The 16471-nt window shown below is 38.2% G+C and overlaps 1 protein-coding gene across 2 annotated transcripts; it reads left to right on the top strand.

Moving 5' to 3' along the window:
- Positions 1 to 136: 136 nt before the first annotated feature.
- asb3 (ankyrin repeat and SOCS box containing 3) lies at positions 137 to 8627 on the top strand. 2 transcript variants are annotated; one of them, XM_056770565.1, is made up of 9 exons: positions 137 to 1032; positions 1308 to 1518; positions 3213 to 3371; positions 3624 to 3736; positions 4056 to 4188; positions 4389 to 4566; positions 6275 to 6742; positions 6895 to 7028; positions 7870 to 8627. In XM_056770565.1, exons 2-9 carry the CDS (start codon positions 1320 to 1322, stop codon positions 8019 to 8021), a joined length of 1536 nt encoding a protein of 511 aa, XP_056626543.1. In that variant the 5' UTR covers positions 137 to 1032; positions 1308 to 1319; the 3' UTR covers positions 8022 to 8627. The 2 variants fall into 2 exon arrangements, with proteins under 2 accessions (XP_056626543.1, XP_056626544.1); XM_056770566.1 differs by lacking the exon at positions 137 to 1032 and adding an exon at positions 1089 to 1183.
- The last annotated feature ends 7844 nt before the right edge of the window (positions 8628 to 16471 follow it).

The following is a 16471-nucleotide window of genomic DNA, read 5'->3' as shown; positions in this document are numbered from 1 at the left end:
CTGACCAGGTACGAGACAAAAGTAGCATTTTCAAAATAAAAGCCCCCATAATGTGGGCTTTCAAAATAAATCCTAACAAAGAGTGTACGATATGTGTAACAACATATTTACTATAGTTACTGTTTGAGGGCGTGCATGTTTACACACAATAAGCTTTTATATGCATGGTTTTAATCGTTGCTGTTTGTTTAACCAAACCGTTGTTTACAAGAGGAACAATAATTATAGACTGGTTATCATAGCAAGTACACATTCTGTACTAAGGAGTGGAGCTGGTTTCGCGTTAGAGGGTGGAACAATGGAATATAAGCATAGCACTACACGACTTTACAATGACCTGAACAAACTGTACTTTTGTTAGGATGCGGCGCCTTTAAGCGGTGCTATTACTTATACGACCTGTATACGGGATAGAAAATACTTTTATACTCCGTTACAATCGTCGCAGTTCATTCATAAAATCAGGAATGGACGTCGATAAATACAGAATTGAACTACAGTGGCGTTGTCGTGTCTAAACTATTCACGCCACACATTATATGAATGCATGGAACCCTAAAGATGATGCCTGTTACTCACCCGGAATCCTAAACCAGACAATCAACAGTGTCCCCGGAAGTTACGCAAAACATATATGGACCTAAACGAGCATCGTTTTGTTATTTTGAGGAATACTTAAAAACAATAAAGTAAACTAGATTGATTAGTACAATCAAAGTTCTGCAACGGCCTCGCGATTTTACGTCCAAAGCACCATTTCCCGTTACTTAACCAGATGTAACGTTATCTATCTATTGCCTGAAGGTGCACTTGGATTGTCGAAATGAAACCTGTGTACTTGGTTCTCAAATATGAGTTATTGGAGTTAGTAAAATAGAGTTATTAGCGTCAGTAATGTAAATAAGGACTGACTGATTGGAAGAAGTACGGATTGGCGGCGCCGCGTCTCAATTCGAAGGCTGCGTCCTCAACGGAGGTCGCATATGAGGTTCATAGTTTCAAACAAAGGAAGTGTTAACGTTAAATTTCAAGGTAAGAATGAACCGACAATGATGACGTATTAAGACAAATACGTGTTGATTTGATAATGTTAACTGAAATGAGACACCTCGACGTATGCGCTCGAAAAATGCGACCTCCGGAGGACGCAGAGCATTAAAGCGCCAAGTTGTTACGTTGCCTGGTAACCGCAAACAGCCGTCATTCAACTGCAATTAAAACACTTAAACACAGGAGGCTGTGTGTATATAGTACAGTAATATGCACGTTTTCGGTAATATTTATTTGCGCGAGTGTTGTTTTCAAAGGAAAATAAGGAGATGGACTTCACGGAATGTTATAAAGACACATGCTCAGCGGTGGCGCTGGCGGCCCGAGAAGAGAACGGTCGACAGGTGCAGAGACTTATTCAGCGAGGCTTCGCCGTGGATGTGAGAGATAACCGGGGCTGGAACCCCCTGCACGAGGCTGGGGCGGCTGGGTCAGCGGATTGTGTGCGCCGCCTCCTATCTGCTGCAGGTAACCAGCTTCTGCTGGAGGGTTTTTCCTGAGATACACCCCGCTGCAGGCCCGCAACGCCACACGTTTCAAACATTCAATGTCAATTATACTTTATTTTTCAGAATTCAAACTATTGTTTACTTGATGTTCATGATTAATATACAAGCAGTGTTGGGTAAGTTACTCTGAAAAAGTAATTAATTACTAGTTACTCATTACATATTCAATAGTAATTAGTTACTCTAGTTACTACTTACTCATTACTAATTACTTTCTATATCCTACATCGACCTCGATTAGTTAAGTGATTCAAGGATAGACATGAAACGGCTTATTTAATTCATTAAAATAAAAAATATTATTAACTGACCAAAGTATTACAAATGTGAGAATTAAACATTAAAGCACAGATTTTAAAGTAAGCCCTTGAATTTTGATTTCAATTACACTATTTCACACGCATATATTTCACAAAGTATTTAGTTTAATTACATCAAAAGTAACTGTAATTAAATTACAGAAAACATATGAGTAATCCGTTACTTTAGTTTTTCAAGGGAAAAGTAATTAAATTACAGTAACTAATTACTTAGTAACTAGTTACACCCAACACTGCATACAAGTAACACTTAGGGACAAAGTGCAGATTTTTTAATGTCAAAATACACATTATTTACAGAATTCAAATAAATAGAAAATTAACTCTTGCACTTTCTATATGAAGGAAAATTTCAACAAAAACACTCAAAAAGAACATATTTTAAAAATGTTAATAGACTTATAGTATATGTTTAATTGCACAACAGAAATAATGAACGTTAAGAAATTAAGACTAAATTTCAAAGACTCGTGTGTTTTACACAAAAATACTCCATGTCTTACTTGAATGAAAAAAACAAAATGTAAAGGGCTCCCTTAAACTTTCCAGGTGTTCCATGAGACTATGAAGGGCCATTTCCTTGTCCTCTTCATCCACTGCCAATGATGTGCAAAAAGGTGCTCTGTTAAAGGCTGGAACAGTGCGTACAGCGTTGCAGCGTAGGTCTTTTTTTCCTCTCTTAGAATTATCCTCTCTTAGAACAATGCATGAAATGAAAAAATACATAACACACATACTCACCGTCTAAACAGAGTAAGTAACTAACAGTTAAGTGCCTTAAAGTAACGTTCCTCAAACCAATAATAAATGAGCTTTGTATTAAATTAATAAAATCAACAAATAATAACCAATAAAAAATGCCCCTCTACAACACCCTGTTTAAAAAGAAAGTGTCTGTAGAAATAAAACGCACAAAACGATTAAGTACTTTAATTATAATATGTGAAAGATGTGAACACCATAGTTGAGATAAACACCTAACTTAATATATACATTGATATTTCACAACATGTGAGAAATCCGTGGCGCAGCCGGCCCTCCCCTTCCGTCCTGAGACTGGTGGCTGGATGGTGTGTCCGTAAATGAGTGTCTGCGGGCCTGCAGCTGGATTGTTCTTACTTGAGCATCGAATGTCAGCCTGAGATATAGTCGCTGAGTATTATGAAATTGTGTATAGTACTAAAATGACATCAATAATCACAGTTATTGTTGCAACACATTTATGACAGAAAGTGTATATTAGGGTGAAATATGAGAGAAGTCCTGCTGTGAAAAGTTTAAACAGTGTTTTCTCTATCTGGCAATAAATGACAAGTGCGTCTCTACTCCTCAGTCAACTGTGAAGACTATGTGAACACTTTGACACATGACTCAGAGACTCCGCTTTACTTTGCTGCAAAGAATGGGCACCTCCGTGCAGTGAAATGTCTTATTAAGGCTGGTGCAGACCTTAACAGAACAACGAATGATCTCTCCTGTCCCCTCTTTGCCGGTAAGAAGCATCTGAGATCATCTCAGTTAATTAATAAAAGTAAATCAATTAAAAAAATGTTGTGAAACCTCACAACAACAGTACTCCAAGTGTATTGTTACCGTTGCTGTTCGGTTACCAACTTTATTCAAAATGTCTTTTTTGTGTTTTGACAAGAGGTTGAGTAAATTATGACAGCATTTTCATTCTTGGGTGACTCTCTGAAGAATGTTTATATATATTTTTCCTGTTCTTATATGTTAAACGTTCAAGCTGTTGATGGTGGGCACAGAGAGGTGGTGGAGTTGCTTGTTGAAAGAGGGGCAGAAGTCAACAGGACTCACTCTGTGTCAGACTGGTCTTGTCTCCATCAAGCTGCTTACAAGGTATAACTCTAGTGTGTCTAAAGCTTCAACACTTTGTGTTTGATAAAGCATTTACATCCGTAAAAACGCTTCATTTATTAGACTTAACAACAGAGCTCTTGTTACAAGTCAAGAATTTTCAATCGGTCATGCCATTCTATACCTGAATGACCTGTTTTTGCCTTCTAAATTCTTAACTTTGTTTTACATCATGGACAAAACATGGACGCCTCATTTCCATATAGGATGGAAATGAGTCGTAGGATAGTACATCATAGATTTGGGCCTTTAAATCTTTCAAGAAGTATGTAAATAATACTATAAAACAAATATTTTTTAGGGCCATACTGAGATTGTAAGGTACCTGGTGGGCGTGTGCCACCTTGAGGCAGTGGATGAATATGGGATCACACCCTTATTTGTTGCTGCACATTACGGACATCACCAATGCTTGGAGATCCTCGGAAATGCTGGTGAGCCGATTTCTTTAATGATTAACCTTGAATCATCTGCATCCTTTTTGTACATTGCTAGCAATGGTCAATGTTCTGTGTTCTTACAACATCAATGCTATTTTATACTATAACTTCATTTAGAGCACTGCATTTTAAAGTAAATCAATAAATAAATCAAATCAATATGGTCGTCTGAGCACAGGTTTTTATCGCCGTAGGGGCAAATGTGAACTGCCAGTCAAAGGATCTGGCCACCCCATTGTTCATCGCTGCTCAAAAGGGCCACTTATGTTGTGTGGAGAGTTTGCTAGCCCTTGGGGCTGACCCAAACCTCTACTGCAATGAGGACTGCTGGCAGTTACCCATCCATGTCGCTGCGCAGTTTGATCACCTTAGGTATGGTAGCTTGTTCAATGATGTATTGCGTTCCAATTTGAATGTCTGTCAAGTGAATACGAAGGTGTAGTTATTTTTTTTAATTAGTTTAGCATTTTACATTGAGAGCGTAACAATCGAGTGTATAGCTGATAATGCCAAAGTCATTGGTTTTATTCCCAAAAATTGCACATACTGCTAAAACGTATATTTCTGATGCATTTGGCATTCACACAAGATCTTGGATTCAGCATTTCAAGCATGATTTTCTTGAAAACAGGAGCATTAACAAAGTTCCTTTTTATTCATTAAGACAAGGTATGACATGTTTCAAAGAATTCATTTAAGAACGTTAACTCACAGTTTAAGAAAACAATTTTGAATTTCTTTGACAAAAAAGGCCTTAAAAAGCTCATTACCATAACCATTTGAAAACTCGTTGTCAATCCCATAGCATGTTTTGCTCAATACAGGTACCCCATGATGCCTAAGCAAGCCTTTAATCATACATCAATATGATTTTTAATGAATTATATTTGAATGGAAAATTAATATTTAACAATTGTTTTAATGTGGAAAAGTACCTGTATCAGTAATGAGAATCAAAAGTCATGTGCACAGAGTGACATGAGAATATTACATTTTGAACTAGATCAAATAATCCGTTCACCTGGTAACCATTAGATGTGTTTTTTTCAGACAAAATCAAACTTAATGTAAATATTTTGTGTATGTATGTGTAAACAGTCCTTTAAAAATGTTATAGAGGATGAGACTATCAGTCATGGACACTTTTTCATTTTCTTTTTTTGTTATATTCTGTCAATGATATGAGAACATACATTAGAACATTTAATTCATTTTTTCAGAATGATTAAATTTTACTCTGTTTAAATAACAAGTTTAGTTAAAAATCTGCGCGATTCAGAGAGCCGGGTGCAAAGAGCGTTTTTGAAACTTTCACCTTGTAATCACTTTGCATTACATTTTAATCAATTGATAATATTAGTTTTAGCCGTGTCATATGACTCCGTTAAAATGTACATTGCTATGGATTTTTAAGGTCCTACTTTGGTTTATGGAGTATCCAACAAAAAGTTTATGTACGTAAATTTTTTCGATTATTTTCTTAATAAGAGGCAGTTATTCTTAACTTACTTCTTCACTGACTCTCAAGTGATTCGTTCCACGATTCATCTGTCTAATCCCCTCCTTTACGCTCGCCTAGTGTGATGTGATTGGTCAGATGGTCTAGTCTGCTGTGATTGGCCTATTGCGAACAAGGCTCACAAGCTACAGTGTTTGGGGGACAAGAGTAAAGTGAGTCCTAGCAAAATGAAGGCGGGGACTATGAGTAGTGACTAAGGACGACTCGTTTGCGTGATTCAGAGTCGACTCCCGTTTTTCAAAGCCAATAACTTTGTTATTCATTCACCTTCCGATTTTCAATTTGACAGACTGCTTACTTTCAAACACGGCAACATTACACACTACATGAAATGTCATTTTCATGACCTCATGTTATGTACTCTTAAATAAGATAATGTTGTGTTACAAAATGATTTTTTATTATAAAATTCTTTACTGTAATGATGTTTCAGTGTTTTCGTGAGAATGACCCAACTTTAGATAAAAGCGTCTGCGAAACTGTGAATGTAAAAGTGGCCTTTTTGAGTCGTTTTTTTTACACTTCATTAATCTGGAAACTTGTCTTTTTTAATCTGTATAGTATCCTCAAAAAACTGATTCCTTTAACAAACCGAGTATGCGACCGGGGTGAAGAAAAGGTCAGTCCAGTTTACATGGCAGTACTTTTCATGCACCCGGACATCCTTCGGGCGCTGCTAAAGGAGGGCTACAGTCCAGATGCTCAGAGGTGTCCGTTTGACTACAGCTGCCCTTTGGACATGGCTTTGCAGTGCTACTGTAGGAGGTATGACATGAACCAGGGTCGAGAGATCAATCTGATACTCTTGAATGCAGGCGCCCATGTGTGCATGGACGTATACACTTATGCATTAGAGGGCAATGAGCACGAACATTTACCTTTAATCCTGGAGCACGCTGGACTACCTCAGGGTGACCGACTCGGAGAGCTGGCCCAGAGTGCCCTTTCTAAGATGAGGACGGCCTCCTATTGGCTCCCCCTGCTGCTGAAAGCAGGAATGGACCCCATGCTCCTCCTACAGGATAAAATGTAAGGAATACATTAGGGCATTTTTTAATCATTAGTGGATTCTCCATGCCCGTGGTTTCTAATAAATGATTGTGCTTTATTAATGTCAAAGTTGCAACCACTGTGTTAAGTTCTTCATTTCGCTCTGGCTGTTATTCTCTAATTGGGTGCAGGCTTAAAGATGCTGAGTGCAGAGTGCTTAATTTCTTTCTGGAGTTCATTAACTGGAAGACTCTGCCCTACACAATGCTTCGGATTACCTCTTACCGCCGAACGATTGGCATGTGGAAGCCACGCAAGCATTTCGGTAAAGAAGTGAATTGATGTGCATTTTCAGTCCTATATTGATTTGTGTTTGTGATTATTTGGTGTGAAACGGTTATTAGAATGAATCAGTTCCGAAATTCACTGAATGGCATTTTAGGGCTGCACGATTCATGCTAATTATACATCCGAAATGGATTCGATGTTTTATGCACAGCCCTCCCATGAACCACAGCTGTTTGATCAGTAGGAGCTACTGCTCGATCTAAAATCACTACGAGTTGTTTATAACATGTATTTAAAAAAGCAACACTCATCTATCATCATTACTGTAAATCAACTTTATTATCATGAAAATACCTGAAAAGGTTTGGAGAACAGCGATATAATATGACCACAGGCATTTCCGGGAACTGATTGTTCTTCTTCCGTTTCTCATATTCTGAGTTTCTGCGCAAGAGCGCCCTCTTGCTTTCAGATGTGGCTACATTTAACCATAATTGAGAAACTTAGAGCATAAGAATCGTAGGATATATCGCCCAGCCCTAATTTGGACCAAATTAAAATTATGTATCCATAAAAAGAATGAATGAAATTAATTTGGTGAAAAAAGTGGAAACAGGCTTTGATTATTTTTTAACTACATATTGAATCAAAATGGCATTTGGCATAAATCATGATTGCTCTGGTTTAAAATCTAAGTAAATATTAAGATATACATTGAATAATATTGAATAGCTAAATATAAGTATATTCTTTTAGTAGTATTCTCCAGTGCTACTGCATATTAATTATTTACATTTATGCATTATTTGGCATTTATGTATGATCTAAAGTGAAAAATTCCCACAAATGCTCATTCATCTTTTGCTCTTTGCTTTCAGATTCAGTCCCTTCTTTAACCCATCTTTGCAGACTGGCAGTGCGGGCATCAGTGGGCAGCCTCGCTCTTTCTAAGACCTCGTTTGTACGACAGCTACACATTCCCACACTTCTTCAGGACTACCTTCAGTTCAGCGATGTCAGTCCTGTCTAATTAAGTTCTCTCAGCTTGTTCTGCTGCAGTATTTTGTACATGATGTTAATAACATTTTAATCACCGTTCATTGAAGTTGGACTCTGGCTCCTTTCATTATCTTGATATTTAGAAAATGTGGGAGGACAAATGTAGAATCTCAGCAATTTATCCTGAGCGGTTATATTCCCGTCATAGGCAGCTGGCCTTCAGACTGAGCTGCTGTTGAAATTCACCTCTGCTCCGTGTCTTTGGTCTGCCTCGTTATCTTATTTCTCTCAGTAGCTCTCTTCTCTGTCTGCTTCCAAGGTCACGCTGCCTCAAAGAAGCAAACTCTCTGCGAATGTTAATTGCCATCGCAGGCACAGTCATTCAGAGACGCCACTATCTGCCTTTGGTCGTGTACTTCTTCGCGTATTTCTTTTGTGTGGTTTTTATTTTACCTTCAGGCATGTGCATGGTACAGTGTGAAAACCTTGCGGTTGCATTTAAAGTTGTGCCACACTGTGCCACTCTTAAAAGCTGACATTGAAAATTACACCTGCATGCTTTAATGCACCTATGTTGCCTGGCAAACATCACACAGCTTGTTAGCATTAAACTGTTATTGAAAAACTTGTACCACGAGTTACTGGTGCGGTAGTCATTTTTACTAAGGGTGTCTAAATGTATCTACTGTAAATCCCATTTTATATACACTGTTTTAGCAGCAATAACATCAACTTTATGTGGCCCAAACCTAATTTCCGGTAGACCTTTGCAAACAGATAACTGTTTGGTATTTTTAATTGAATTTAATACAATTAACATACAATAAAATAGTTATATAAACTTAATATGAAATAAATGGTTTTAAAATAGCCTAACACAGATCGGGACAGGCACGTGCGTCCGATGAAACCGTCTATAGACCACTTTGTAAAAAGTACACACTGGTCCAGAAGCGGTTTTAGTCTTTGTTTGTTAATTAATATGATTTTGATTTAATATGGTATGACATTTTAAATTGGTTATTATGTGAGTTGTGTGTAGAGAAACAGGATTTTCTTGTGGACCAGCGTTAACTGACAGAATTTTCTTTTATGGATTTAATGGTTATAATGGGAATAGTATTAGGCTTTTATGGAAACTGGGTCTCTATGTGTTGGGGTCTGTTGGTGAGTTATTTGGCTGATAGAAATCAATAGAACACAATATTAAACAATTGGAACAAGGCCCAAAACAAACAACATAACATCTGTTGGTGCATTTTTAATGACAACTATTAGATTTTCCTATTTCATTGAAGAAGGGATTGAAAGGTGTTCCTTACGTTGAATTGATCTCTTATGGTATATTGTATACCACATTCAAACAGCAGGGGGAGAACACGTATAACTGTGACAGCAGTGGGCCGCAGCTTGACTACATGAATGAGGGGAGCCATTTCTGCTCCTTCCCCGTTATTTCAAATTCAGAGCAAACCAGAGCATGTGTCTCAGCAACTCTGTGCCTTGTTCTAGACAATCAGGCCACCTCTCTGCGGGAGACTGTGGAAAAGCAAGGCATCAGTAATCATGTGCATTAAGCTTTTCTTGTGCTGCAGGTAAGACCAAGTCCAACAGTAAGGTTTTGATTAGCAATCAGGCTTATACAGCCAAAGGACTGACTGACTGACTTTCATTCTTTCACACACACATTTCTTAACAAAACCTGTGATAAACCTTTTTAAATAGCTGTTGTCGATTATCCATAATATCCAGGAAAATCTTATAACCGTGATTACAGGTTTCACATGAGATTTACACACAAAGAATATTCTTGCGCATGTGCTTCTTCTATTCAGAATAAGCTGCTACGGAGTCATAAATGTCTATTTTTCACCATCTGCTGCCCCCAAATAACCCTTTTTATTTGAATTCCCTAATTAAATCATTACAGAAAGATTGTGTCCGGAAAACGACGTACATAATTGATGCAACATAATCTAAAATGTAGCTACAGCGACACGCACGTTCTATAAAAAGCCGTTCTGACGTTCAGCCCTAAGCCGGTTCACTCAATGAGAGCTCAAAACCTGAATTGTCGAGCAGCCTCCACTCTTCACACTCTGAATTTTGTTGATTCCGTAGTGGCCCTCGGTTTTGAGTTAGAAGCCTCTAAGAAAAAATCCTCACACAGTGAAGCGCATCGGCTGTCTCTTCATTTAGTCACATGGCACGTCTTGCATTGAAGTGCTCAGGCTTTTCAGAAATGTGATAAGTAATTCTCTAAGCTTCGTACGTCGGAGCATTGAAGAAGCTGTCGCTGGCCATGACATTTTGAATGAATATTCCAAAATACAATATAGTGTTAAAATGACAGCTTTTTGCTGAATATATATTTGGTATCTGTGAATGAGCTCTCTTTTCTGTGTATGCTACACAGGGGCATTTAGTTTGTTTCAAGGATCTAGTTAGGAAGCGCAGAGCCCTTATCATTGGTTCATTGTGCTGTTCTCACCATAGACCTAAATTACGAGGACACGGTTGCCTGGCGACCTGCTGATGGAAAGTATCTGCTAAAATATTTCCTGGGGAACGGCTTTCTCTAGACTTTCTAGAACACCCTCAACATTGTCAAGACTGGGGGTTATTAGAAAGTTAATGAGACTTACTATATAAATTACACTCATCAGGAAAATAAGAAACGAAAACATTAAAAATGTTTTGCTTACGCTCATTACATCACCTGTTGGGAATCATCTAACTTTGCCGCTGCACGAATGATTTATATTACTTGGTATGATTAGATAATTCTTGCCTTTTTGATGGAAGAGTAGTGCATCTTATTGCATTTGTGCATAGTCTGGTACCCACTGCTAACACACTCCAAGGAAATAAACAAAGGTGATGGGCTTCTGTTTGCTCTCACTGAACATGAGATTAATGTGTTTCTCCAAGTCAATTTGTTGTTTTATCTTCCAGGTCCTACATGTCTCATCTCATTGATTTTACTCTTTGCCACCTCACAAACAGGTCATTATGTATTCGTTTGCTTGTGTTTGTGTCAGTATGTTTGTTTTGTCAGGTGTAATCTGGCCAGAGGAAATGGGCCATTTCATTAGGACATTTGTTTCAGAAAAACAGAGGACGACTAGTGGAGCGTTGATATAAAACTTGCTGTTGCTTGTAACTGGGTGGAGATGTTTTGTTAATGTGATTGTTAAAATCGAACAAAGTGTTTCATTTACTCACCTTCATGTCATCACAAACCGGTATAACATTTCTTATCAGAACACAACGTAACATTTTTTTTTGTGAATTTTCAGTTGGGGCGATTCAATTCAACGACTTAAGTTCTTCATGAGTCACTTTAACGCTTTATAAAACACCCAGGAGTGTCAGCAAGAAAGTATGTGCAGCTCACGCAAACAAAAATGATGCTAGTTTTTCTGAAGCTTTTCTGGATCTGCTTTAACATCAGCCACAACATTCAGGAACGTTTGTTCATATAAATACAATATGCAAAGAGTGCTGTTTGGGTATCAATGAATACATCATCTGGTGCACTTAAAGGTGATGTGTGTAATATTTAGGAGGATCTATTAACATGAAAAGCATATATAACTATATCTTCAGAGGTGTATAAAGACCTTACATAATGAAGCGTTATGTTTTTACGACCTTAGAATGAGCTATTTCTGTCTACATACACTGCGGGTCCTCTTACATGGAATTCACCATGTTGTTTCTACAGTATCCCTAAACAGACTCCTCTCTACAGTGCACGTTCCATAAATATGTTATCGCCTTCGGAGAAGAAGAGAAAACGTGATGACATCTAGCTAATGGCATACTTCTTTTTTTTTTACAGCCGGGTGCACAGCCTTGCAAAAGTATTTTGCCATCGACTCATACAACCCATGGCATTATGACATATTAGCTGTGTCTCGTTTCAGAAGGCTGTGTCCTCTAAAGGATGTGGTATACGGAGGAACATCAACTTAGAATTAAACGCGACGTCCTTCGTAGGACAAACTGGCAGCAAAGGAAACTGGAAGTACCACGTTGCTATGACAACACGTTGCACTCCAACACCTGTCAAATTAATTAAAATGATTTCTACATGATATTAAGAGGTAAAAAGTTGGTTACTTTCTACCCTAAAGAATGCCAAAATAATTTAACAAATTTAGCATATTTAGCCTTACTGTTTTAGACGTTTATAAATAACCTATTAACTCCATACGCCTGCTAAGATTAAAGAAATGCAACAAAAATTGTAAACTGTTAACATTTAAACACCACATATTTGATTGAATGTGCAGTGTCTGCCGTATGTTAAAATAACAGACGGTGGCCGACACAAAAAATTGTGGGTTATCTCTAGCAACAAAGGATACACCTCGGCTGCGTCTGAAATCGCATACTGTGAAAGTTCTATATAGCATGAGTGGGAGTAGTATGAATATATTTCGGACATGCTGCGTCCGCCATGTTTTATGGTCATGTGACCAATATGCTCTTTGACCTATGATGTATTAACAACAGCATACAAGTGAGCGTTGATAAAAACATAATTAAGGCTGCATCCAAATACCCCCATTTGGGGTCTTTGAACTTGATCACTTGACTACTTTCATGACGTATTTCCTGTTTTTGCCCAAAGTGTTCCAGAGGGCGTGAAGATTCCAAGTGAGCATGTAGTATTTCGAACCCGATGGAACACTTAGCAAGTGCAAACACGTAATGTTAATTAATGGGGTGTTTCTAATTATGTGATAAAAACTGTATTACAAAATAAGGGCACTGCACTTTGGCGTTTTTTAAGATATTGGACAGACTTGCGACCTCCCGTCGCGTGCACTCACACGCTCTTAATGGCCAAGACTGTAAGTGGGGGTATTTGGAGACAGCCACAGTCACGAGAAATTAATTTATTGGCACTTACATTAGAAACGGAAGTCCGCCTTGAAGTTTACCGCTATATTTATTTGATTTACTTTTAAAATTTGACCTTTCCTCAACTCTCGCGGCATCATGGGATAGATAAGTGTCCATCCGATCCACACTCACGAATCTCGGTGCAAATTGTAGACCATCCGGGTATTTCTTGCATAATGTTTTGTGCATACTGAGGGTTCGGACGTACTATTCATGACTCATAATCAATTTTGCCTACTATATAGTATGGGAGTAGGCGATTTCGGACGCAGCCCTCCTGTGTCCTCCGAATTCCCATCAAGTGTCCTCCCAGCTTTTAAGAAATGTTGCGGCCTCAATGATGTAGCAGGTTTCAAATGAGACCTCCGGACTATGCAGCCTTCCGAAACGAGACACAGCTATTACATCTCCGGGCATACAGTTTTTCTCCTACTACCTTGAATCGATGCTCCCCACACATGGTTGCTACCTGGTGGTTCAACTAATTACTGCGTACAGTACGCTTCTGATGATGAAATTTGCATCACTCGCACTGTATGCTGTCCTTCTCCATTCGCGTAATAAGGAACTATAATTCAGTCTTGAACCCTCTGTCAGCCTCCGTAATCGTACAAAAGGAGGGGGGATGGGTGAAGTGAGCTGTTGGTTACAATTTGCAACCTCACTACTAGATGCCGCTAAAATCTTCACATTGCCCCTTTAAAAGAAAATAGATTTTTTTGTATCCTACCATGTCTGCACTCTTTGTTACTTATGAGAAAAGATTAGCTGAAATAATTGGTGTGGATCAGTACTTACATCACACGGGTGTTCCAGGTGTGCAACACTTGCAGATTGTGTGAAGAAGTTGCTGATTGAGAGAAATTCAAACGTCCCAGGTGAGGTAACCGTCCGTTTAAATAATGACTGTAGTCAATCACTAAGACGTTGTGTTAATCAGCGAGGTACAGAACCCAGCAGAAGAGAAGATGGGAGAGATTACAACAGAAAGGTACACTTCTAAAAATAAAGGTGCGAGGAGGAACCAAATGGATATGCTGCAGTGTCATAAGAATCTTAACCATGTCAGTATAATTCATTTTTTAGTTGAATAGTTTCTTTTGAATATCTTGGTGATATTTTTTTGGTGATAAGAATTAATAAGACGTTATATCATACTGTTTATTATAAGATATAAGAAAACCTGGATCAAAGGCTCAAACATAATTTGGGCCAGTTAAAGCAAATTACATAAAGTTAATTCACTTTTACGCTGCGACAGAAGAAAACACATGCAAACACAAGCAAATTCAGAAAGCATCTTCATTAGTTTGGCAACACATGCCCTGCAATTACTCGAAACACAAACAAACACAGAAACGTGCTGCAAGCTGCACGGACGACAACGGAAGTGTTTCCGAGGGACCCGAAAGACTGATGGACCTGATTGGGACGCACTTCATTTTGACTTTTCAAATTCGTTAGTGGAGTTGTCAGCCAGATTGACTATGTCGACTAGAATAAGTTGACAAGTTTTTAATCATTTTTTTAAACCTTTAAACTTTATTATAGTGACACTTGTTTAAGGAAGTCGAGCAGCTACTACGTCTCATAGTTTTTGTTAAACTGTTCAAATCGACAGGCTAATAATAACCTGGGGACGTACGTTAAGAAAGTTAAAATAAAGTTATAAAGCAACTACCTTCAATGTGGCTGACAACTCCACTAACGAATTTGAACAGTCAAAATGAAGCGCTTCCCAATCAGGTCCATCAGTCTTTCGGGTCCCCCGGAAACACTTCCGTTGTCGTCTGTGCAGCTTGCAGCGCGTTTCTGTGTTTGTTTTTTTTTGCGAGAATTTGCAGCGCGTTTCTGTGTTTGTTTGTGTTGCGAGTATATGCAGCGCGTTTCTGTGTTTGTTTGTGTTGCGAGTATATGCAGCGCGTTTCTGTGTTTGTTTGTGTTGCGAGTATATGCAGCGCGTTTCTGTGTTTGTTTGTGTTTCGAGTATTTGCAGGGCATGTGTCGCCAAACTAATGAAGATGCTTTCTGAATTTGTTTGTGTATTTTTGTGTTTGCATGCGTTTTCTTCTGTTGCAGCGCAGTGACACCTAACGGCCACCGTACACTTTCCACCAGGTCTAAAATATGACACATTAATTTGAGTGGAAAAGAACCTCAATATAGACCACTACATGATGTCTGAATATGTAAACAACGGTCCAACAGCACTTCCAAAAATGTATTTTCACATCTTACATACAGTTTTTATGAATCTTAAAGATATTCAGTTAATGTTTAATTAGGTTATAGACAGTTTTTAGCAGCAACAATAACCCTATGTGGCCCAAACGTAACTTCTGGTAGACCTCCACAAAGTATCAATAATTGTTTAGTATTTTTAATACATAAATATACAATAATTTATCAATATAAATCAAATACATATTAAATTGTTATATCAGTAGCCAGACTGACACCCAAATACTGCCTGGAAGTTAACTTAAATCGATGAAACTATCCATAAATGTTCTGTTGGTTGGATTCAGTTCTAATGGTTGTGTAGTTTTAAAGAAACTGAAACAGGTTGGACCAGTGTTGGACCCTTGTTTTTTACGTCTTTCGAAGTCTTTGAGCTTTCTTTTACTTGGAAGCTTTTACTGTTAAAAATCTGTAATATTCCAGCAACTGGGGTACCACGAAAAAATGTTTTCTTTGGAATAAGAAAACATGTTTTTCATGTTATTTTACTCCCAACTTTTGCTGTCTATTTCTCCAATTTGAAATTCTTTTAACTGCATATCACAAATATGTAAAAGTTGTCTAAAATACAACAGCAAACTTAATATTAAATATTCCGTTTTACAATGTTATATTCTGTAGGAAAACCTTAAGACTGTAAAGAAGAAAGAGAGAGGCTGCACACTAATCCTCCATGGTCCTGTACTCTCCATTCAGGCGTTTATGTTTATCTATTGTGCGCGTGTGTTATTGTCTTTGCATGACTACATTAGCCCTACCAAAGAGTCTGAAATAAAAAATTTAATTAACCTATATTAAAAGCGGGCCACTCTTCTTAATGAGTTTCTTGAATAATTATATGGGCAAACTAGCACATTTTCACACTTCATATGTTTTGTTTGCCAGGGACGTCTGCAGTCACTCGATGCCTGCGGTGACCCTGCTGAAATGATACTGCAGGGCTCTTATTCCCCGGGCTAAGAATCAGTTTTAACCTTGTATGTGATCTCAGTGTTTGAACAGTCTGTCTTTCTTATCGAGTTTATTCTCAACAACTGCGCCACCACTTGCAAGTCTATAAGAAATGACCTCTTGGCAACCTCTCCGCCGGAAGACTTAACTCAGTCACAAACCCACAGGCCAGACGAACATAAGTGCCATCTGATGAAAGTGCATCAGAGGAGGTTACGGTGACAGCCGTGGCATAGGAAAAAAGACAAGAGTGTTAGATCATTTAAATGCTAATTATCCATTTTCAATCCCTCATAAACTTTAACTGCAAGCCTTTGAGAGTTGAACAAAAATAACATCTTCAGAAAGAACATTCCCTTGGGAGGCAAAGTCTCT

The sequence above is a fragment of the Triplophysa dalaica genome, chromosome 17 (assembly GCF_015846415.1).
Source record: "Triplophysa dalaica isolate WHDGS20190420 chromosome 17, ASM1584641v1, whole genome shotgun sequence".
Taxonomy (NCBI): domain Eukaryota; kingdom Metazoa; phylum Chordata; class Actinopteri; order Cypriniformes; family Nemacheilidae; genus Triplophysa; species Triplophysa dalaica.
This window is presented reverse-complemented; position numbering and strand designations above follow the sequence as displayed.

Excerpts from the sequence above, each read along its gene's own strand:
- asb3 (XM_056770565.1), top strand. The coding sequence starts at position 1,320 with ATGGACTTCACGGAATGTTATAAAGACACATGCTCAGCGGTGGCGCTG. Across the intron at positions 3,372-3,623 it reads CTCCTGTCCCCTCTTTGCCG|CTGTTGATGGTGGGCACAGA; the intron begins GTAAGAAGCATC and ends TAAACGTTCAAG. Across the intron at positions 3,737-4,055 it reads TCCATCAAGCTGCTTACAAG|GGCCATACTGAGATTGTAAG; the intron begins GTATAACTCTAG and ends AATATTTTTTAG.